At 37.5% G+C, this 23,553-nt stretch overlaps 1 protein-coding gene across 1 annotated transcript in view; it reads right to left on the bottom strand.

The window, feature by feature from the left end:
- phc1 (polyhomeotic homolog 1) overlaps positions 1 to 23,553 on the bottom strand; it is a 51,666-nt gene that overhangs the window by 11,440 nt on the left and 16,673 nt on the right. Inside the window, exons 6-14 of the mRNA XM_028809960.2 lie at positions 22,510 to 22,695; positions 22,096 to 22,357; positions 20,354 to 21,303; positions 17,003 to 17,150; positions 16,733 to 16,917; positions 15,485 to 15,578; positions 4,040 to 4,148; positions 2,298 to 2,457; positions 314 to 575 (exon numbers count right to left, since the gene is read on the bottom strand). Coding sequence (XP_028665793.2) covers positions 314 to 575; positions 2,298 to 2,457; positions 4,040 to 4,148; positions 15,485 to 15,578; positions 16,733 to 16,917; positions 17,003 to 17,150; positions 20,354 to 21,303; positions 22,096 to 22,357; positions 22,510 to 22,695 — 2,356 coding nt within the window. The remainder of the gene's footprint in view (positions 1 to 313; positions 576 to 2,297; positions 2,458 to 4,039; positions 4,149 to 15,484; positions 15,579 to 16,732; positions 16,918 to 17,002; positions 17,151 to 20,353; positions 21,304 to 22,095; positions 22,358 to 22,509; positions 22,696 to 23,553) is intronic.

The raw sequence follows: 23,553 nt of genomic DNA on the forward strand, positions 1-23,553 counted from the left end.
TTTACTACAGACACAGAAACACATAAACACAACTTTACAAAAATATTCAAAACATGTTTAGGTTAGGTTTTTCCATGAAGACAATACTTTCTCCATATAGGACATATGGAGAAAATATGTCAAAAGTTTTGTTTTTCTACTTCTACTTTTGTTAATCCTATAATTTTTCATGAATACACACTCCTTATTTACTGCTAGTTTTATATAACATGCTAGTTAATGAACTGCTATAGCAAAATTCTTCTATTTATTATTATTATTTTTTTTTTATACTTTTTCAGAAATGGTACCCCTTAAATTAATGCTGACTTACCTTGCAGAGATGAGATAAATTCACAAACTTCTTCTACACTCCAATGAGCAGGGTTTCCAGAAAGAAAACGGGGATCACTGTCCATAGGCAGTTCTGAATTTAGAGGACCAGAGCCACCACTTGTGGTGTCACGAGCTCCAGCTGATGAAGATGTCTGCTGTTCACTGTGAGGTCTAGAGCAGGAAGGAGCAGGGCTTATAGACACAGATTCATCCTCAAAGCTAGAGTTGTCATCTGAACCTCGACTAGAATCAGAACGAGTCTGAAAAACAAAAGATGAATTTGAGCTTTATTAGATAACAATTCAGTGGTATTCAGATCTATCCATAAAGCGGGGATGGGCTGTACCAAAATAAAAGTAACAGCATTAACGTATTCAAAATGGAAAAAAAAAAAAAATTCTTGCTTTCTCTCTCCCTCTTGTAGTGAAAGCAGCAGCGCTGTAAACGCAAAACGGTTTATGACACGCTGTCGATTCTGGCAGTTTCTTTCAGAAATCTTGTTCTCTTTTCCCAATTTTCTAATAGTGTTTGTTGTTGATTTATATTTGTTTGTGCTTTAACCAGTAGAAGTAAAGCAATTATTTGATGTTTTCAGCAGAAGTGCTATAGATGCACAAGAATTGTGAAATGGTTTGCAACATGCTGCTGATTCTGAATTAACATGCACTCAAGGCAAAATGTGAAATCCCTTATGAGTCAAGCACTGAACAGCTGATGAACCAATGACTACAAGTCTGAAAAACAGAGGGGACAACCTTCGTGCCAACAGATCAAGACATGATGATGGCAGTGCATACAAGAAGAGTGGTAGCTGCCAAGGAAAGGGAGATGGCATATTATATTATTTTAGTGAGTGAAAGAAAGAATACACAAAGCAGTTAATCAGTGAAATCAACGTAAACTTTGTGTGGTAAATTGTTGTATTAAAATGTACCCTTGGTGACTACTTTACTTGAAATGTTATATGCCCTCAAGAAAGCACTGTATTCCAATTTTTGCAATATTAATGGTATCAAAAAACCCTGAATGGAAATCACATTAATAAGCATAACAAGTATAGGTAGCTGCTGAATAGGGGAGTCCTTAGAGGCATTTAGAGTTGAGGGACTCCAAAGAAAGTATAAAGGTGGGCTGCTTGTTCCACCAGCACGTCAAATTTGTTTCAATTTGATTGCTCTAGCTGGAAATATGTGGAATTCCTATTTGATTATGGTTATTTATTTGTGTGTGGCATTTTCAATATTGTGTAAAAAAAAAAAAAAAATAACTGTAAAAAGTCCAAAAAAAAAAATGTCCATGATTTGCATTAATGTGAGCTCAAAGCCACAATATGTTAAGTCTGAACATGTCACATTTTAGAAGGTTGCTCAGATACATTAAAATATCGAATGAAGAAAGGTAACATTCATGCAAACACTCCACTGGGCATGCCAGAATGTCCAATCGTGATCTAATTACATTTCTCTTTACATAATTTGGCAAAGGAATTATGCTTCTAAGTCAATTGCTCATTCAGGAAGGGACACAACATTTTGATAAACCTTCATGCTGAACACACTCTGAGCTACAGTCATTATTTTTTTTTTTCCCCAAATACTCAAATTTTATTAATAAAAATTTCATTAAAAAGTTGGTTTCCCTTGTTTTTGATGAGCAGTAAAAACAGAGTTTCTGTTTTTTTGTGAGATAAAAGTGCATTTTCAGGTCTCAATTTAATTTAAATATGGTTAACTTGTTATACTAATTTTATGAACTAGGCTATATATCATTTCCTAAAAAGTATTCAAAAACGTTCTTGAAAAGTATACATGAAGTTTTCATCAAGTATTCAGAGTAAGTTACACATTTTGAGTATTCACTCAGAATACAAATCTGAATACATTAAAGGAGTGTATTTTCAGTATTCACTCACTAAATACTTTTTTAGAGTACTCTGCCCAACATTTATAAGCATAACAGAAAGGAAATCAAATACTTTATACCTTAATACTAAGATGTCTGCCCTGAATTTTGGCTCGAGCAATCTCACTGCTACTTCTTCTTGGACCCCGGCGTCTTATGCGAGTCCCACTCCCTTCCACAAGGCCTCCTTTCATCTTCCTTCTCTTTGGTCGGAACTGATGACTACAGCTTACGTTGTATCTGAAAACAGCAATTATTCCACACCCAAAAAAAAAATAATAATAAAACAATGACGGAAATGTAAATAACTGGTAAAAACTGTTACAGTATATTCCCATAATGTTTAACTCGGCATAATCAAAAATTACATTATTCATTACTGTTTAGCTCAGAACACTGACTGCAAGTTTGAGATAAAAAAATGCAACCCATATATTATTAAATTACTGAGATGTCATCTCTTAAGAATTCCAAGTAAAAGAGTTCTGTACTTTACACTGATAACAAAAAATGCAATTTTCAGCATTGAAAAATACACATTTTTTACAAGACAGATAACAACACAAGCTAAGAATCTGAATCCTTGGCTAGGGAACCCTCTACCCATTCCTCACAACAGAGTGCCTTAAAAACATTTACACTTCTTCCCCTTCTGTTTAAAAGTCTCTTAGCTGATGGTGTTGGTGCATTAGATTCGAAAATTTTATTAAAAGAAAAAAGTTGCTTAGCCATATATTTTCAAACCCATTTAAATAAAGTCAGAGTCACACTGAGATGAACTATACTTTGTCAGCTGCATGAAAAAGTAAGGAATCAACCCATTCACTTGCATTGGGACCACTCTACAGACAGGCATCATAAAACCAAAGAGAGTTACACATGTAGTTTCAGTACAAAGGACAGCTGAATATGACTGAAGAATCAGATTCAGAATGAAGAGATATTAAAAAAACAGCCCCCAGAGCACAGTCTTGGGATAACTACTGTCTTTGATTACAAGGGTAGTTAAATTTCAGCAAATAAAAGATAATTGTGCCATGTTACCTTTTCTGAATTAGGGATTTACTGAAACATGTAGCATGAGCGTTAACCTGAACAGGAAATGATCAGTTAAAGATGATGTTATATGGTCAATAGAATTGTGAAGCAGCAGATGTAGCTGCTGTGCCACCATACTGTCCATTAGTGAAATAAATAAATAAATAGCTAGGCCTTTATTTAGAATTTCATGTACTTATTATCTCATTTATATTGAATGTCTTTCGAACATTCTTTTTTTGTTTGTTTTTTTTTTCTTTTCTTAAAAGCTACAAGGGATTTTGTTTTTGCCATATCTTAGCTATTTTATGGCAATTCTTAAATAAACTAGGATGTCTTGTAGATCCTGAGCAAGTTATGTATGTTTAAAAGTAAGCAAACATTTTATTTTTTTGTATTACAGGAGGATGGAATATAACTCCAGAGTATCAGATAGAAAGTAGCTAAAATGTTAGTTCTTTTTCAGGGCACTCTTAAGAACTTTTTCTTAAGAAAAATCACTAATGCTTTTACATTTTGTTTAAAAGGATTTTGAAATCAGTAGTATAAGGATAATCAAAATTCAGGAACACTACTATTTTAACTGATTAAAAAAAACACCTTAAAAAACAGCAACAGAGGTGGAATAAAACAGACTGTTATTTTTAGTCTAAATTAGCTTAATATGCACTTGTATAGACAAATTTGCTTATTAGTCTTAGCACAAAATGTTTTTAAATTGTTGTATGTAATTTTAAAAAAAATTGATTTGATTTACCTTGCTTTGGTAAAGTATAATACAAACCTTTTTGCACATGTCATGGAGCAAAATCGTTTGGAACCTCTGAACTGGTGAGCAGGTTCAAAATTTCCACAATATTCACACTTCAACATGGGCAATTTTCCATCTGTATCTGTAAGACGAAAAATGAAACATATTATTCAACAAATATTCTGCCACACCAACACACATAATCAAACAAATGTAGTGCTCATTGTATACATTTATACTATACCAGTGAAAATTCACAAAAATCGATAACCAATGCGACACCATAGCAAAACAGAAATTCCATTTAGCTTTTTTTAAATTATTTTTATTTAAAGTTCCCCAATTATTAAGTGAAAAATATTGTGCCTTTTTATTTAAAGGAGCAGAAAAATATAAATATTAATAAATAGCAGCAGCTTAAAATAGTGTCATATCCATCAAGTAGTTACCCAAGTATAATATAAGTAAACTAGTATTGGTATTCATAAATATCAAAATGCAAGGATCGAATTTAAATGTGTGATGGACATGGGGATTTCCCCAGTGTAAAAAGAACTGGGGAATTTTTTTTAATCCTGGAAAGCTTTCAGCATAGGGTTCATAAATCATGACGTCATCATGGAGTACCCAATTTATCTTACCACGTGCACATTCTTAATTTATTCTCTGACATTTTCTTTCTAAAAGAACTACTTTAAATCAATCCTAACAATAAAAGTTCAAACATTATTACATCTGTTTTGTTGACTAGTAAATGCTAAGGCAATTCAGGATATTTGCATTTAAATAGACTTTTTACAGCTGTTTTTCTAACAACATGCTTTTAAAATCTGGTTCATCAGAGAATCACACTGTTAGGTTGGTAACATATGTTATTGTAAGATTTATATTTGCATTATTAACTGCTTAACAAGCCTACTAAAAGCTAATATTCAATGGAAGAGTCACATTGATTCAATTGTTAAATGTGACAAAATTCTAGTGTTTGCCTTAATTTTTCCCAAATCTGTCCATGTGTGAAATCATACTTTTTAGTTTAACATTAATCCCTTATTTTAAAACTCATGCAAAACAGCTTTTGTTTTGCTGGTTTCCAGGTGTCTTATGAGAGTAGTTAGACTATTTCTTCACATGTGTACAAATCAAGAATTAGAATATCAGCCATACCGACATTACCTGCAGTGTGATTGTAGACTGCATTACACTGGTCAAAGTATCTTCCAAATATAAGACATATGTGCTTTCACCTTGTTCATCACATTTTGGGGTTATACCGATAAACACTAGTCTGGTTTCAAAAACCAAATGAATGACACAAATATCAATTTTGTAGGACAAATTACATATTGTCCATTCTGGTATGTTTTTGTGATATACCAAGCCTACTAAGAAAGCAGATATAACAGGGGTGCAGGCATACAGCTGCACAAATCCCTCATTTGCATTCCAAGCTAAGTGACTGAACTTCAGATTGTACCAGGATCTGACTGGACTTCATCTGATAACAAAGGAGTAAATCAGAGGTAACCTGCAGACCTCTTGAGCCAGAAGACGCAAAATAGATTCAAGCAAGGGCAAAGACCTACCTATAACTCAAGTCATGACAACCAAGATGGGCAGACAAAGAACACCTATTAGAAGATACTAATTTTGTAACTGCATGTGATTTCGATCCTATCAGGAGAAGGTTTAGCCTTCCTTTAAAAAAACATGCACCCCATCTCCCAAGGTGGAAGAAGAATCTCTCTGTGAAATATTCGCTGATCAATCACTGAACTCCCTGGGGATTCTTTCAGGGCATGTTCACTGGGATTCTCTCAGAAAGGGGGGTTCTCCAAATTACTAAAAACATCTGAATCTTAACACTGAACCGAAGAGCTATGAGTCTCTTGCCTGGACAGCCAAATTCAACAAACTATTTATCTTTGTAGACCAGAAGCTGAGACGCAGTCTGTCAAGCCAAAGCTGTGTGCCGGTAGCCTGAAGGCTGAGAAGCAACCATCACTTCAAGAAGGGAACTTCAGCATCTATACTCTTGTGCCAGAAAAAGTATTGCTTTTCCCTAAGATGCAGATGGGACAGCAAAGGGCCTAACAACAGAAAGCAAGCTTACAAAACAGCAGCACAGCACTAACAAGGATCATGCAGCAAAACGAAAGAGTGCACTCCAACACATGAGGAAGTAACAACAAAGCAACAACTCTACACAACATTGGACATCATCTATAAAGACTTGGTATCATAAATCAATTTACCTGTGCCAAGATAAAGTAGAACTCTAAATACCAGTAAACAGCCAGCCTATATATATATTAGTGAGAGATTTCCGGCAGTGTATCCCGGCCAATACCCCCACGCCGCTAGGTGGAGTCCTCCCTGCAACATGGAGGTGCCCCAAATTCCCGCAGGGCATCATGGACATTGGAGTTTTCCTTCACAGCCCTGCTGGATACCGTGGGGGCCGCCAGGGGACGCTGCAGGGAGGCACAAGGATTTATATTTTCATTATAGCCCGGAAGTACTACCTCGTCACAAGGACGGAAGAAATTAAGTACTTCCAGGCTGAAGAAAAAAAGAAGAGTTTTTGATCTGACCCTGAAGTGCTAGAAAGTCACATGGACTGAAGGACAGAGGCATTTCTGGGTCAAGGACTTTAAAAGGACTATGGGAAACCCCAGCAGACTGAGCCGAGTTGGGAGGAAGGGTGACTGGGCTGCTGGAAGTGGAGGATTGTGTATTGTATTATTGATTAGTGTTTGTGATTATTGAGTATTGTGGAGTGTATAGGTGCTTTGTGCACATTGCTATTATAATAAATAAAACTATTTGGACTTTTACCTGGTATCGGAACGAATTGTCTGAGGGTTCAAGGGGACGACAGTGCCCCCTATCTGTCACACACACACACATATATATATATATATATATATATATATATATATATATATATATATATATAAAAAAAGGGTTGGGATCCGAGAGACTGTGTTTGTGTGTTTGTGAAGGGATGGAGAGTTAAGGCGGGTGTTGGAGTCACGTGATCATCTCCCCTTCCATTCACCTCATTTCGTTCACTTCATTTCACTCCGAGCTGAGCTCCGCAGCTGACGCGGTCTTGCCGTTCTTTTTCCTTAGTGTTTAGTCCTTTCTCCTTTACTGATTTACTGTTTAGTAGACGCGCTACTTACTGAATAGTATTTTTTCCTTTAGTGTTTCTACTTAGTATTTCTTAGTGTTTAGTAGACGCGGTGTGCAAAAGGAGAGTTGGGATCCAAGAGACTGTCTTTGTGTGTTTGTGGAGGGATGGAGAGTTAAGGGGGGATGGGGGAGTCACGTGATCATCTCCCCTCCCATTCACTTCATTTCGCTCCGAGCTGAGCTCTGCAGCTGACGCGGTCTTGCCGTTCTTGATTTGCTTTTCACATGGCCAACTATACGTTACATGCTCAAGAGTAAGCTCAGCACACAGCTTGGTCATATTACAACCGGAGGGGCGAACTGACAGTATGGTATACAAAGAGATCCTTAATAAATAATTATTGGTATATTTTCCCTCAGTTTATTATTTCAAATTTTAAAGCAGTACTTCACTGCTGTAAAGCGTGGGTATTTTGCTAGTATATATTATATATATATATATATTACCGTTATCTTATTTCAAAACACCTTATGTTTTGCACCAAGTGTGCTTGCCTCCTAGAACAGAAAAAAAAAAAAAAAGGTAAATAAAGTAGGTGCCTTACCAAATTCTTTCATTAATCCCACATTATTATGGCATCCTACTGGGTGGCCAACTTATAGATTATTAATAATCAAAATTCCTACAGAAGTAGCTCTTTGGTCTGTCCTACTAGCAGGCATGCCTCAGAGATGCGTTATGCCTCAAATCAGTAAATATATTTTACTTTGGTATTAACAAATGGAGCAGCTCATTTCATCACTGGTGAAGACAAGCCAAATAGTCATTCTGTCTGCAACTAACCTTGATATTTACATTGTACAACTGTTGTTAGCACTCAGGTTTCCTCCTACAGTCCCACATGCATAATATTGGATGCATGCAAGGTTTCCCCTGTGACCTTTAATTGTATAAAACAGTTAGAAAATGGACATCTATGGACGTGCTTAATGAATTCAAAAAATAAATGCAATGCCTCTATTCCTATTTAGGGACTGTGTAGAAAACATTAAAAATATTAAAAAGCAATTAAATCACATCCAGAATTAGAATATTAATTGAATTTGCAGTGTAACTGGTAGTCTGCATCACAACTGCCAGCGTACCTTTCAAATATATGACACATGCTTTCACTACGGTCATCACATTTTAGGAATTATACTAACAAACATTAGACTGTCTTCAAAAACCAAATGAATGACACAAATTTAGCATTTGCATATTCATATTTAGCATTGAGGAATGTCATTTTGCTCATCCTGCTATCCACTTCGAAGAACTAAATAATTATTAAATTTGCCATTAACAAATGGGGCAACTCATTTCATCGCTGGTGTACACAAGCCAAATAGCCATTTTGTCTGAAACTTTTACTTGTGCCGCCAGTGTATAGTTTCCTCCTATATCACAAGTGCTATATGCATAATTGAGGGTTTCTGCCAGGTTTACGCTTCCACATTAGACAGATTGCCATCTACTGTAGACATGCTCAACGCAATCAGAGAATGACTGCAAAGCCTCATTTCCTTTGCCAAGACTGTGTAGGACACAGTATTAAAAGCACTTCATCTCATCATCATTTCATCTCCTCTTACAAAAGTGTGACCCTATATGTAAAATGATAGCAACTTGCTTCTGATTGGTCATATAAAATTTAATTCTGAAGTAACTCCATAATGGGATAAAGGGGGCGATTATGAAAATTGTAAACATGATTCCCACAATCGCAGAAATAATCCTGCCTTGAACACAAAGCATTTCCAGACATGACTTCTGCCATTTTCCTTTTTGACAAGTATTAATATGGTGCTGTACCGTCACTGCTTTCTGCCATTTTTACATTTAGTTTTTAAATCACATTTTTCTCACATATTCTTGTCCCTTCTGAGTAAATCATCTACTTGCAGTCATGCATAAGTATGGTACCACAAATACTGTTAAAAAAAAAAAAAAAAAACTTACACCGTTACTTTTTGGAATTTTGGTATCAACTTGGTACCAAGGTAATTTTTCTTGTGACATCCCCAACAGTATAAATCAGGTTTCAAACAGTGCTGCAAGATGGCGGGTAACAGGCATGTCAGCTGGCTCCTGCAGTTGAAAGGAGAGCTATGTCCAATTTATAATAGAACTAGTCATTTAGCCGTTACAATAACGGGCGCTAGAACAGTAGTGCATAAACATTAGTAGGAACAGTCTATATTAAATGGCAAGGGACTTTGACCTCATTCTTTTTGTTGGTCGTATTTTTCTTTCTTTCAGCCTTTCTTTTGTTGATGTTTACTTGCTGAGCTGACCGTTCTTCATGGGCTGCCGCCGTGTATTGTGTGTCTTTAATTTTCTGTGACAGTAATACTGTCTTGTACGTTCGTAATATACCTTTAATTTTCTCTGGCGGTAATACAGGCGTGCGCGTCGGTAATATGCCTTTAATCTCCTCTGACAGTAATACTGGCTTGTATGTGGCTGTAATATGAGTCACTGTATTGTGTACCTTTAATTTCCTCTCACAGTAATACTGGTTTGTATTTCCGTAAAACGCTTGTAACTTTCTCTGACAGTAATATCGCGCATCGCACCGTGCCCTGCGCACTTCTCCAGAAGACACACACACACGGACACCTGGACGCACACAGGGATTTTATTAAAGAGGATGTTTTGTTTGGAAAGAAAGATGTCGGTTTCATTTATCATAATAAAACAGAAACTAACAATACCCAAAAAAATACAACTAGGCTGTTCCTAGAAGTGATGAGCAGTGGCAGTAATAAATAAATAAAAAGAATGCTGCATACTATGTCAGGGGTAATATAAACTGATCTGAAATGATCAGTTGAATTTCATTTACTTAACCTCTAAAATACACATTCAAATATAAATGAAATGATGAATGTGACAGCACTAGTTTTTCAGTATACCAGAGTACTTTATGTTCATATTAAAACTTTACGTTCAAGTTCCAACTTCCATGGAAATCTTGGGGGTTGGTGCAATGCCGTCTCAAAAAACAACGCCCGCTCATGTGTTACTTATTGGTCCGGTGACGTCACAATTGAGGTGCTATGTTTACAAACAGTGCCAGCTGAACTTTCCATCTAAGATCGTCGTTGAAGTTGTAAAGAAAGTTAATGGCGTTTTAGTTTTTGATATAAAGTTATTGCAGTCGTAAAGGTTATAAGTTCAGATGTCTGCGGTGCAGTGTAAGGTAATATTTTGATGTGTTTTGTTTATTTTAATGGTGAACAACTGCACCGCATGCCGGGTAACATCGATAATGCTGCAAGTGGAGGTTAGGGCATGTAATGCAGTATAATGGTGTGACTCTGTGACCGGTGTTAGGTGTTGCCTAGTGAAATGATGGGAGGTTTCGCCACGACAAATTTTTTTAAACATACAATAATACAGAGTAGTTTTAAGTATTTTTTAAATATTGGTTTATGTGGTAGACTGTCTATTCTATATTTTTATCTAGATCTTTTTGCAGTTACTTACAGGCATATATTTATGTGATAACGTTAAAAACAAAAAAGTTATACTTATGTACTTGTATGTGGAAAAATAAAAACTGGGGAAAGTTGGACAGTTTTATGCAGTACTAGTAGGCATAATGTTATGTGTTTGAGTGGTGAGGGAAAACCAGCTGATACATGTGCAGTATTACCTATGTTATTGTCGAGAGTAGGCTTAAGAAAGGAATGTTTAGCTACAGTTGTGTAAAAATGTACATTATATGAACAGTAACCTGCAGGCATGGTGTTATTTAGTGTTGCAAAAATGTGAATTTAACTAGTTTATTTTGTATGTTGTTATGCTTGATGAAATTCATGTTAGCCCTAAAGTAAATTGCAAAGGTGGCAGTTTAGTTGGAATGGCTGGTAATGTTCCACAAGATGAAGCTACAACTGTCCAGACTTTTATGATATGCTCTTTATTGTCATCAAACAAGGATGTGGCTGTATTAGTACCAGTGAAAAATATGAATGCCTCATACCTTAAGGAATGCACTGATAAAGTTGTAAATATGCTTGAAAGTGTTGGTTATTTTGTTTTATGTTTGATTTCTGATAACAATCACATAAATCGTAATATGTTTGCTGCTCTGTGTGGTGGTGATTTGAAACCATGGATTAAACACCCATGCTGCAGTGACAGAAGATTATTTTTGATGTTTGACAGTGTTCACTTGCTAAAATGCATTAGAAATAACTGGTTAGGGCAAACTGATACTGAGCACACATTTACTTTTCCAGACATCACAAATAGTACTGTTTGCAGAGCTTCATTTTCTCATGTGTGCCAGCTGCATGACAGTGACAGAGATAGTATTATTAAGATGGCACTATCTCTCACTTATAAAGCACTTTATCCATCAAATCTTGAGCACCAGAATGTGAAATTAGCTCTAAAGGTTTTTCATGAAAAGGTTGTTGTTGCTTTACATCATTTTGGTGAACACACTGGTAAAGATGTAACAGGAACTGAATTATTCATAAAAATCATTCTGAAGTTGTGGAAAATTTTAAATGTTAAATCATGTGATAAAGGTTTTAACAAAAGAGATGTGGATGGCATGCCAATTTGTAATGTTAATGATGATCGTGTTTCATTTCTAACTGATGTGTACAGATGGTTAGGTGAATGGGAACTGAGTTGCAAACCACGAGAGGGACGACTGACTAATGAAACAATGGTAGCACTGAAACACACAGTATTAACATTTATTGACTTAATTCCATATTTGCTTGAAAATTTGAACTTGAACTATGTTTTGACGGGAAAATTCCAAACTTACTGTTTGGAAGCTCGCTTTGGTAAATATCGTCAATTATCTGGTACAAACTATCACATCTCCGTACAAGAGATTCAGGAGTCTGAAAAAAAATTGAAGCTGATTAGTTTATTGCATGTTGTGTCTGTGTCTGTTTCTAAAGGTCAAGTGTCATTATTAGACTTAATTTCCCAATGTACTGAAACAACTGATTGTTCAAATGATGACAATGTTGAGGTTCTTAATTCGGATTTGACTACTGTTATCTCTAAATGTGATGATTTAATGTTAACTGAGGCACAGTCAAAATCACTTATATTTGTTGCTGGTTATGTAGGGTTTAAAATGGTTACAGGCGCAGTTCAGTGTGACATGTGAGCTAGTCGTGGATAAGTCATTGCATTTAGAATTTTCACAGGAATATAATTACCTGCTTGACTCAGACAGGGGTGGTCTGAAATGGCCCTCAGATTTGTTGGTTGAATGTGTTACACAAATGTTTTTGATTTTCCAGTCAATTATTATTAATGCTGAATATGAGTCAAATTTTTTATTGTTAAAAAATCAAAAATCTGCATTAATCTCACTGTTTAACGAACGCCTGAACAGATGTGGACTGCAAGTTGGTAATTGTGTTTGTGGGAAGAGTATCTGTGACTTACTGAAGTTGTCCATGTCTACAGTGGCCAACATCTGTTTAAATAATTATTGCAAGCGCGCTGCAGATAAACGTCGTACTTTTAAGGAAGAAGCTAACCCCAAACGTAAACTGGCTACATTGACAAAAAAGACGTAACTAATAATCAGTTCTTTTGATATAACGTTCTGCTTTCGTACAGATTAATATCAGCACATTTGTTAATTTTGCTTATTTTATGATGGTATGAAAAAAATCATCGTTTATCATTAGTCATTCCAAAATAATGGCTGTTTGTATTTTATCTGGTGTTGCTTGTTAATTTTTAGATTTAACTGCATTAACAAAGTGTTAAATGTAGCTTTTCTTGTGATTATTAACGGGTAAATCTGCATTATTTTTCACGTTACTTCTGTTTAATCCAGGAATATGTGATTTCCTGAGATGCATGTAAATATTCATTTTTCATATGGTGCCAACCACTCGTCGCTGTGATTTTCTAGTTTTTTTTTCTTACTTTATTATAGTCATTTTCATATATGAACATTCAGTATTGCATTGTTTTATTCAATACAGTATTCAGTGTTACTCTTAGGTTAATCTCATGTTTAAGGCATTAATTGCATTAATGTTGAGTTGCTGATATCTATATAATAATCGCTGTTAAGTATGTCAAATATGTGATTTAAACGTTATGTGTGACGTTTTATATAAAAATAAATAAAATGCATAATGCAACTGACTTGCCTTTGTTATTTCACGCATTGCATTAATTAATTTTACACGGGAATAATTTATTTACATGCATACAACGCGACAGGTTCTCTATATGCGTCTGTTGCTGCTGTAGCACCTCGATTGTGACGTCACCACAGGCATGAGCGGGCCTTGTTTTTTGAGACGGCATTGGTTGGTGGCACGATTGGCACTCCAGCCCCCATAAAACCTTCCTTTCTGCTCTCCGCAGGAGTAGCTCTGCTGCCCCATAAGACTCAAAACTGTTGGAGAGCCTATGGGGTCAGACCTGTTGGGGATCAGAACTGGTGTGGTGCTGAGGTGTCACCTGCTATAAGGAAGCGCTCGAGTTTCAATTTGAGGCGGCCCATCCAGGAAGGCACATGGAATGTCTTGTCTCTCTGGCATGATGATTATCTTCCTCTGCTGTCAGAGGAGCTTCGTAAACTCTTCATTTCAGTGGCAGCACACTCTAGGGTGTACAGTCCTGGGACTGGCCAGATCTGTGTGTGTGGGTACACCTTTTGTTGGTCTGGTCACTCTAATGGCTGTCATACCCAGGGAGTAGCAGTTGTTGTGGTGGATTGGCAACTTCTGATTGTGTCCGATATCGCTCCTTTCAACAAGAAAATTATGAGACTTAGATTAAGGCACTCTCTGGACACCTTGTCTGTTGTTTCAGTTTATGTTCTGACCGCGGTGAGTGATGTCTTGGTGAGGGAGACATTTTATTCATAATGTTGCTCTGTGGTTGATGGATGCCCGCAAGGGGACTCTCCTTTGGTAACCAGTGACTTCAATGCCACCACTGGCACTGACAGGGCTAGCTATGAGGATTGTGTCATTCCATGGGTCTTGTGAAAGTGGCTCCATGTTCCTTGACTTTACAAAAGGCTGTGGATCGCTGGATCCTGGTTTAGCACCCTTAGCTGCACCACTGGACTTGGAACTGAACTGAACCAAAACTGGTGGTGCAGTGAAGGTGATTGATCACATCTTCGTGGACAGATGCTGGAGGCTCCTACAAAACTGCAGGGTCTGCAGAAGTGCACAGTTTGGGAATTGTGACCACAGACTTGTTGTTTCTACTCTGAAGATCAAGCTTAGGTCCAGTAGGAATGAGGCTGGATCTGGCCAGACTCCAAGATCTGCCGTGCAGAGTGGAGGCAGAAACTCTGTATTTTTCCCAGTTGACTTTGAGGATTGGTAGGGGTGTGTTCTTGCTCCAACTCTGTTCAATGCTTGCATGGATTTGGTGTTGAGAAGGGTCATGGGTTTCTGCAGCTGTGGGGCATCTGTTGGTGAAGAGATGTGGTCTTCGCGGAGTCAATGGAGGCTCTGATTGGGGTTCTTGAGAGACTGAGCAAGAAGACCAAATGCCTGAGCTTGCAAGTGTCCTGGATAAAAAACCAAGATCCAGGCTTTGGGCCAGGCTTATGGACACAGCCATCAGCAATGTGTCTGTCTGCAGAGAGAATGTCGACCCTGTCGTGAGGTTTACTTACCTCGGCAGCGACATTCATTTCCCTGGTGACTCTTCCTATGAACTCAGTATACAGATTGGGAGATCATGGGAGGTCGGGGGTCATGAGGTCCCTGGAAAGGGGTGTCTAGCACTCCCAATATCATTGCAAAAGGATGAAGGTCCAAGTCTTTAGAGGCCTGGTGCTTCCTGTTTCACTATATGGTTGCGAGACATGGATGCTATCCAGTGACCTGAGCTGAAGACTGGACTCTTTTGGTACTGTGTTTCTTTGGACAAACTTTGGGAACAGTTGGTTTGACTTTGTGTCAAACGAGCGGTTACTCACCGAGTTACTAATGAGGAACATTACCTGCATTGTAAGGGAGCGTCAGTTACGGCACTGTGGCCATGTGCCGCGATTCTCCAAGAGTGATCCGGCTCACAGGATCCTCATTGTTGAGGACCTGAGCAGCTGCATCAGGCCAAGGGGATGTCCACATAACATCTGGCTGTGGCAGATAGATTGTCATTTCCAGGGCTTGGGACTGGACCTCGTGTCTGTCTGAGGGGGTTGCCAACCAGGATAGAGAGTTGTTTTGTTGTGTGGTGGGTGTGGCAAAACACTGTACCAGTGCATGCTCCCCATCCTGACCGGACATGAACCTTATACATATAATTAATGTAACAGTACTTACCAACTGCTTGTTGACAGTTTTCCAGATAGGAAGAAGAGGTCTGAGAAGGATTACTGGATAAACCATCCGGCCTGTCTTTCACAGAACCAGCAACCTGTGGAACAAACATGACAGGCAAGCGTGTTAAAAGCAAATGTTATATAAATATGTAAATAATAAACCATAATTATCAGCGATACTTGACTCTATTAGCTTCTAGCAATTTTCCAGCATTATAGCTAATAAAAAAGATGTCATATTTGCAGCAAACATGTATGCTGCTTTGGTTAAATCACTTTGAATAGCCAGTCATAGAACATTGAGGACATGGCCGACTTTCTAGGCATCAAGTGTTCCTGCTGTACCAAAGTCAAATCAATAAACACTAGCTTTTAAAACCTGATAAATTGTGTCTTTAACACCACCTACTGAATATGACGTAATCTAAATCAATTTCAGAGAATACTGCAATTAATAATGGTAAACCTGCAGATTATTTTTAAACATAGTGTTACTCCGTTCATTTTGTCAGCAATTTATGCCTGCTAATAGGCAATGCTGAACAAAGTTAAAACATAGAAAAGAGTCTATTTGGACTGATTGCAGATGAATAAATGAAATTTACTCTGAGAGAGTTAAGGTATATATTGGATTTTTTTGGTCAACACAGCACAGGCAGGATTTTGGGGAAATGATATGGATAACCTTCAACTCTCCAGTAAATTCTGGAGTGAACTGCATGCTTCAGTGACAATTATTTCAGGTAATATATGATCATATATTATAAAGAACACTCTTCTGTCTGCTCTTCAGTTTTTGTTATTTCTTGTTTGGCTGACACCTTTATCCAAGGCAACTTACAATAACTAAGCTGCAATTGTTTACATTTCATTAGTTTTTCCAATTGTAGCATAGGCATGTGAAGTGGCTTGCTTATGGTCACACAGTGTCAGTAGCAGGATTTGAACCCACAATCACAGGGTTTGATGTCCAAAGCCTTAACCACTATGCCACATTGCCTGCCTGCAGAACACAAATGTTACAAAACATTGCCACTAGAAATGCAACTCATGTATCCGTTTAAAAGACTAATACACTTTTTTTTTCTTTTTTTTTTTTACAGCTTGCTTGCAATACATTACTCTCTCTCTAACATTATTTCAAAGATAAAAAAAAAACATGAGTAACAAAAACATACATTTTTTGTAAATTATTCTTACACTTTCATACAAACAGAAATATGACTACATACAATACAATAGTACTTACTGGGAAAGGCTCAGCACCCTCTTGAATAACAAAGCCTTCAATAACGTGGGTTAGCACTTGTGGCTTTACAATAGCTTGTGGGGGCTTGGCATCATTGCTGTTGCGACTTCCAGAGGAGAGAGCTAGGCCAGACATTACACTTCTCAAAACAGCCCCAGTTGGTGATGGATCAACTGAACTAATATCTGACAGAAAATCACAGTGTAAAGAGATGGACTGAATTCCAAAATGGCCAATAAACAGAAGAAACGTAACAGACACATTGCTTACCAGATGTTGGTTGTTTTTCTGCAAGTGCCACAGGTTTGTGGAAGGATCCTACAGTTACAGGTTGAAGAACTGGAGGGGAATCACTTTTCTTCTCACATATTTCATCAGATTCAGCTTTTCTTTTGGGAGATCCAACTGGTATCTTACTCTGTTAGACAGTTTGAAAATAAACCCATTTATCTTATGGAGCAAAAGCAGTTTAAACATTTTTTTCCATTTTAGAACAGTACCTTATCTTATGCAAATTCAAATTTATACTGCCTTGTGGTAAAACAAAAAAAAAACAAAAAGATTGTATAAATTAAAATTGGTGCAATACAAGATGAAACACTAATTTTGTACGGCACTAAAAAGAATGAGAGGTACTTATGCAATATTCTTGCTCTGCCTCACCCATCATGTCTCCTCCCAAGTGAAGACCTTTCTTTGCAAGCAGTCATTTGTGTGCTACTGCACTGCATATTCAAAAACCATGGTGTGTATCACAAGTCTACTTCTACAAGTTTTGGTTTTAAACACAAAAAAAAAACAACTCTGTTCTAACTTTGGTTTGAATCCAATACAAGAAAAATAAATCAATGAAGCCATGATATTAACAGAACCATCAACTGCTAAAATCACCACTCAAGTACATGATAAAAATATTTGTCAAGACTGAGAAGGCATTAAATTTATGGTTGAAAGTTACAAACTGCTAACGTGGCCCAGTAGATGGAAAAATGCTGCTCTTAGCTTTTAGCCTAAGCTCAAGCCTCCTACCAATGCAGAGGACGCAGCTTCTGAAAACTATTTCAACACCAGCCAAGGATGGTCTGCCAGCTTCCAAAACCACTACAGACTAAAAAATGGGAAGATTACTAGTGAATCTGCAACTGCTGATGTAGAATCTGCAAAGGTTTTGAAAGAAAACTTTAAATGAATCATTTCCGGAAAGTGGAAGTTTTAAGTGCTAATAACATTTTCTAGAAAAAATGGCCAAGACTATGCAACTCTGCTGTGCTGCTACAGTGTGGCTGAGTATATTGTTAGGTTCACTGTGGAAATCTGTCAATCCACACGCACTGAAACAAAAGCAACAAGAAACTGTTTCCCTTGTCATAGCAGTTAAATAAAAAGGACTAGGGTGACACCTGTTGCATTTATGGATTTGCTTCATAAATTATTTACTCCGACAGGGATGAGTAACCTGGAGGAAAAACATACCTGACAAGTAGACTCCTCAAAAATTTCAGGAATATGGTTTTACACTATTACTGAAATGTTTTTCCTTTCACCAGCACTAATAGCATTAGTGGCTCTTAAGTTATTTGACTGGATTCATGGGTAATTTTTTTCCTGGCCCTACTAAAAATCTTTCACCACTGCCTAATCCATATCAAACATACAAGAGGCAATGGATGTACAGTAATCCCTCACTATATCACGCTTCGCCTTTCGCGGCTTCACTCCATCGCGGATTTTATATGTAAGCATATTTAAATATATATCGCGAATTTTTTGCTGGTTTGCGGATTTCTGCGGACAATGGGTCTTTTAATTTCTGGTACATGCTTCCTCAGTTGGTTTGCCCAATTGATTTCATACATGGGACGCTATTGGCAGATGGCTGAGAAGCTACCTGGCTTACTTTTCTGTCTCTCTTGCGCTGACTTTCTCTGATCCTGACGTAGGGGGATTGAGCAGGGGGGCTGTTCGCACACCTAGACGATAAGGATGCTCGTCTAAAAATGCTGAAAGATTATCTTCACGTTGCTATCTTTTGTGCAGCTGCTTCCTGAAGCGACATGCTGCACAGTGCTTCGCATACTTAAAAGCTCGAAGGGCACGTATTGATTTTTGATTGAAAAACAAACTCTGTCTCTCTCTCTCTCTCTCCCTGCTCCTGACGGAGGGGGTGTGAGCTGCCGCCTTCAACAGCTTTGTGCCGCGGTGCTTCGCATACTTAAAAGCAAACAGCCCTATTGATTTGTTTGCTTTCCTCTGTCTTTCTGACAGACTCTGCTCCTGACGCGCACTCCTTTGAAGAGGAAAATATGTCTGCATTCTTTTAATTGTGAGACGGAACTGTCATCTCTGTCTTGTCATGGAGCACAGTTTAAACTTTTGAAAAAGAGACAAATGTTTGTTTGCAGTGTTTGAATAACGTTCCTGTCTCTCTACAACCTCCTGTGTTTCTGCGCAAATCTGTGACCCAAGCATGACAATATAAAAATAACCATATAAACATATGGTATCTACTTCGTGGATTTTCTTATTTCGCGGGTGGCTCTGGAACGCAACCCCTGCGATGGAGGAGGGATTACTGTAATCCAGAAACTATTAAGTATGATGCTGCACCTTATAGAATGACTGCATTCCTGATGTTAGGAACTTTCTGACAGTAGATAATGCAGCAAAACATAGCTCAGGATGCAAGGCAAGATTGCAATTAAGAATTTAGTATCATTACAGATGAAATAACAAAGCTGATTGAAGGTTATAATGGAATAATGATGAGGACAAGTTTTAGGAGCTGATAAAATTACGTCCAGAAGACGACAAGAAAAATGACAATATACAGGAAGAGGCAGGGAGTTGAAATTTCCCCAATTCTGCTGAGGTTTTGCAAGCAATAAACAACTCATAGACCTAATATTGGACTATGATGTATCTCAGAAGCACAACATGGAAATGGGGTGTGCTATTACTGCCCATTTCAGCCCATATAAAGAAATATTCTGGCAGCTTCAGACACAAAACCAGTAGTAGTCAATCATCATTTTTCTGAAAAGAACAGCTTATAACAACAACAACAACATTTATTTATATAGCATGTTTTCATACAAATTATGTAGCTCAAAGTGCTTTAAAACATGAAGAAAAAAGAAAAACATAAAAATAAGATTAGGCAATGCTACGTAAAAGAATAAAGTAAGGTCCGTTGGCCAGGAAGGACAGAAAAAACAAAAAAAATCTCCAGAGGTCTAGAGAAAAAAACAAAATCTGCAAGGGTTCCAAGGCCACGAGACTGCCCAGGCCCCACTGGGCACCTTAGCCACAAGTCTCTTGCAAAGTGCCCAATTTGGCTGAAAAATAACATAGGTATAAGGTATAATAAATATACTTTAAGGTATTGATGTATGCAGATACTGTTCAAGTTGTTAGGAACAGGCAAAAACAAATTTCTAACACTTTAGCATGCAATGAGAAGGATTGTGTAGCAAGATTTCATTAAATCCTGTGCCTAGGAATATATTCCTTGCTTAAAATAAGGTTAACTCAGGACAAAAAAGTAATACACTTCTCAATACTCACCAAAACCCATTACTAACAGTATAATACAAAAATTCTCATCATATGACAAAAGCTTACTTGTAATTGTAGCGGCTGAACATATACTCCGCTTTGAGAAACCATTCCAGTAGACTGACGCTTTGGTTGTTGTACACTGCCACCAGAAGCATTAACATCTTCACCCTGCTGCTGCTGTTGTTGTGTAATAGATACTTGTAGAGGGCATGTTGCCAAACCCGTAGTTTGCTGTTGGATGTTTGTCTCCTGAATCTGTTGCTGCTGGACTTGGGTTTCATGACACACAGAGCTCATAATTCCTATTCCTGATGGTGCAAAGGTTGCAGTACCTACAATGGTATTGTTACTGGAAGTAGATGGAGAAGATAATGTTGTTGTCGTAGAAACAACTTGCTGAATGCCTATTGCTTGGGCACTTGTCTGTCCTGACTGTCTGGCTCCAACAAGCTGGACTGGTACATGTGGAGCAGGTGGTGCTGGTAATATAGGGGGTTGCTTCACAGCAGGCTGCACTTTCTGGCTTACTGTAGTAGTTGTAGTAGGAGCGATTTTGGGCTGGATAGGAACTGGGCTAATGCCACCTGAAGGTGCAACTTGGCTATGTGGAGGCTGTAAAGGCTGAACCACTAGAGTCTGAGCCCCTGAGGTCTGGGGAAGGCCAACTGTCACAGAAGGGTGTAGAATCTGAGCAGAACTTGTTGCTAGCCGACTCTGCTGATAAGTTTGGGCATTATGTAAAATAAGTTGATTTGTTTGAGTGGTACCTGTGTGTAATGATTGGGATGTACTTATTTGAGAACTAGGACTTTGGGAAGCAGGAGGCTGGTGACTCTGGATTTGCTGCTGAGAAGGAAGAGTCGTTGGTTGTTGTTGTGAAACCTGGCCTTGCATTTGTGCAGTTCCTTGTTGATGGGACTGCATCAGGACCTGTGGAGTTGAGGCTGTTTGTTGATTCAGGTTTAGCTGCTTCTGATGAACATGAAACTGTGGCTGTAGTATTGAATAAGAACCTGTTAAAAAAAAAAGAAAAAGTTGCAATGAAATATTATACAAAATAATAAGACTCTGCAACCTAACATACTGTCTACTACGTTAAAATTATATTCCTATTGTGATAAATAGGTGTTTAACAAGCTACTGCATATAATCATTCATTTTTAAATTACAAACAGCAGATAAACAGACTCAAGAACTATTTAACATTTAATGCCCAAAACACACATTTCAACTCACCATTGCAACTTGGACGTACAGTTAGCAAAATATGCTATACATACAGCTTTAATATTACTCCCCCTACACAAGGCACTTACTCAAAGAACAGGACCTGTTGTTCAATTTCTGTGCCTCCGATTTTGCGATTATATATTTATGTTCCATTTTAATAATATTTATTGCATTTAAGTTCCCAGTCTACTTATATGTTACATGTTTCCTGGTAGCAGCAGGCATTAAATTAGACAGGATGGAAGTACACTGCAGTGTACACTCAAACACACCAATCCAAATCAGAGTAGCCAGTCACTACATAGACTCCATACGCAAGTCAACCAGGAATCAAATGGTAAGAACACTATCCACTGCTCCAACTTGCCATTCACTTATTGATATTATGAAGAGAAAAAAAAAGATTTGCAAAAAAAAAAATATCTGAATAACTGTTTTTCCTATTTTAAAAAAGCTTAAAAATTCCATCCCTTAATTTTTCTGCAGCCACTAGCAGCTAATTTTCTGTGATACATGTAGCTTAAATTCTATAAGGTAAGAAAAGATGGCATATAACATCAGAAAAATTGTGTTACCTGGCGTGATCAAAGTGGCCTGAGAGTTAGTAGCTCGGGTCAAATTAATTCCCATGCTTGCCTGAACAGCTGACCCACTGTCACCATCTGCACCTGTCTTCTTGTCACTTTGCTGTGTAACAGTCACAGGACACTCGGACTTTGAGATAGTTGTCATTGAAACACCCACAGCACTTGCAGAGGGTCTTTGGACAGCTCCAGGAGCTGCTGAAACTGATACTACTGCTGGACTTGGCTGACATCGCATGGCTAGATTCTGGACCTTTTAAATTAAAAATAAAATGAAATTACTTCAGGGAGGAAAAACTAATGCTTTCATTTAATCCATATTCACTTCTTCTTATGAGCAAACAGTCCTTCTACCACTTACTATTACTTTACTCTAAATATATTATAAATTTAACTGTTAGTCACCTGGTCAGTGTCAGACTGGACACTTGTAACAGTGGCTGAAGCCTCTTGCTGCTGCTGCTGCTGCTGTTGCTGATGCTGCTGCTGCTGCTGCTGCTGTTGTTGTTGCTGAACTGTGGCCACTGCAGCAGCACCCCCAGGCATAAAAATGAGCTGACTGGAGATAGGGGCTCGGAGAGAGCGATTAACCTTGTACATCAAGACAAAAAAATATTTACATTTTAGGTATAATACTGTAAATCACCAATACTACAGAAAAATACACTTGCTTTTAATATCCACCTTTTCATACCACTCCTTGGGATGGTGTAGTCTATAAGAAAGGTAGACTCATCAACCAATTAGGCATTAACTAAACTCAAACAATTTTGCTTTTAAAACATGACTGGCTTATAAGTAGAAAATTACTGATGATTCTATAGAATTAAAATGCAGGTAAAGGGCACAAAACAATCATCATCATAGTAAATTACTAAAAACAATGAAAATGTGCATTATTTTGAACTATAATAAAGGTTTGCTATTTATAATCTACACAAAGAACAGGGTAGTTGATGAGGAACTATAACATATTTTGATATACCCAATCTGAAACAACATCTAAGGGTATATCGTTCTGCTTAATGTAGAGACTTTGCACAACACACTGAAAACAGGAAAGCCCTAAACACAATCATTATCACAATTATTAGTATAAATTATTGTTGACAGAAACCATACGCATGTTCACAATATAGCTAACTGCATCAAATAACCAGTCCCTTTCAGTAGTTAAAGACAGCAATAAAAGACAGCTCCAGACAGCCTATTTCTCACAAAAAACTGTAAAATTTTATAGCATTAATGTGTGGTAGTCTAAAGCAAGGGGTTATAAAGTGCACAAGTAGTTCCCAAATATTAGTATCAAAGCTGTATTTGGTTTAGCCTAAAACACAATACACTGATGATCTGCAATGACCAATACTGCATTTTGTTTGACATTTTACTTTAATGTTTCTGCACAATGCACCTGAATTGCAAAAATACTACTGAGACACTAGCATAAAA

The sequence above is a fragment of the Erpetoichthys calabaricus genome, chromosome 9 (assembly GCF_900747795.2).
Source record: "Erpetoichthys calabaricus chromosome 9, fErpCal1.3, whole genome shotgun sequence".
NCBI lineage: Eukaryota > Metazoa > Chordata > Cladistia > Polypteriformes > Polypteridae > Erpetoichthys > Erpetoichthys calabaricus.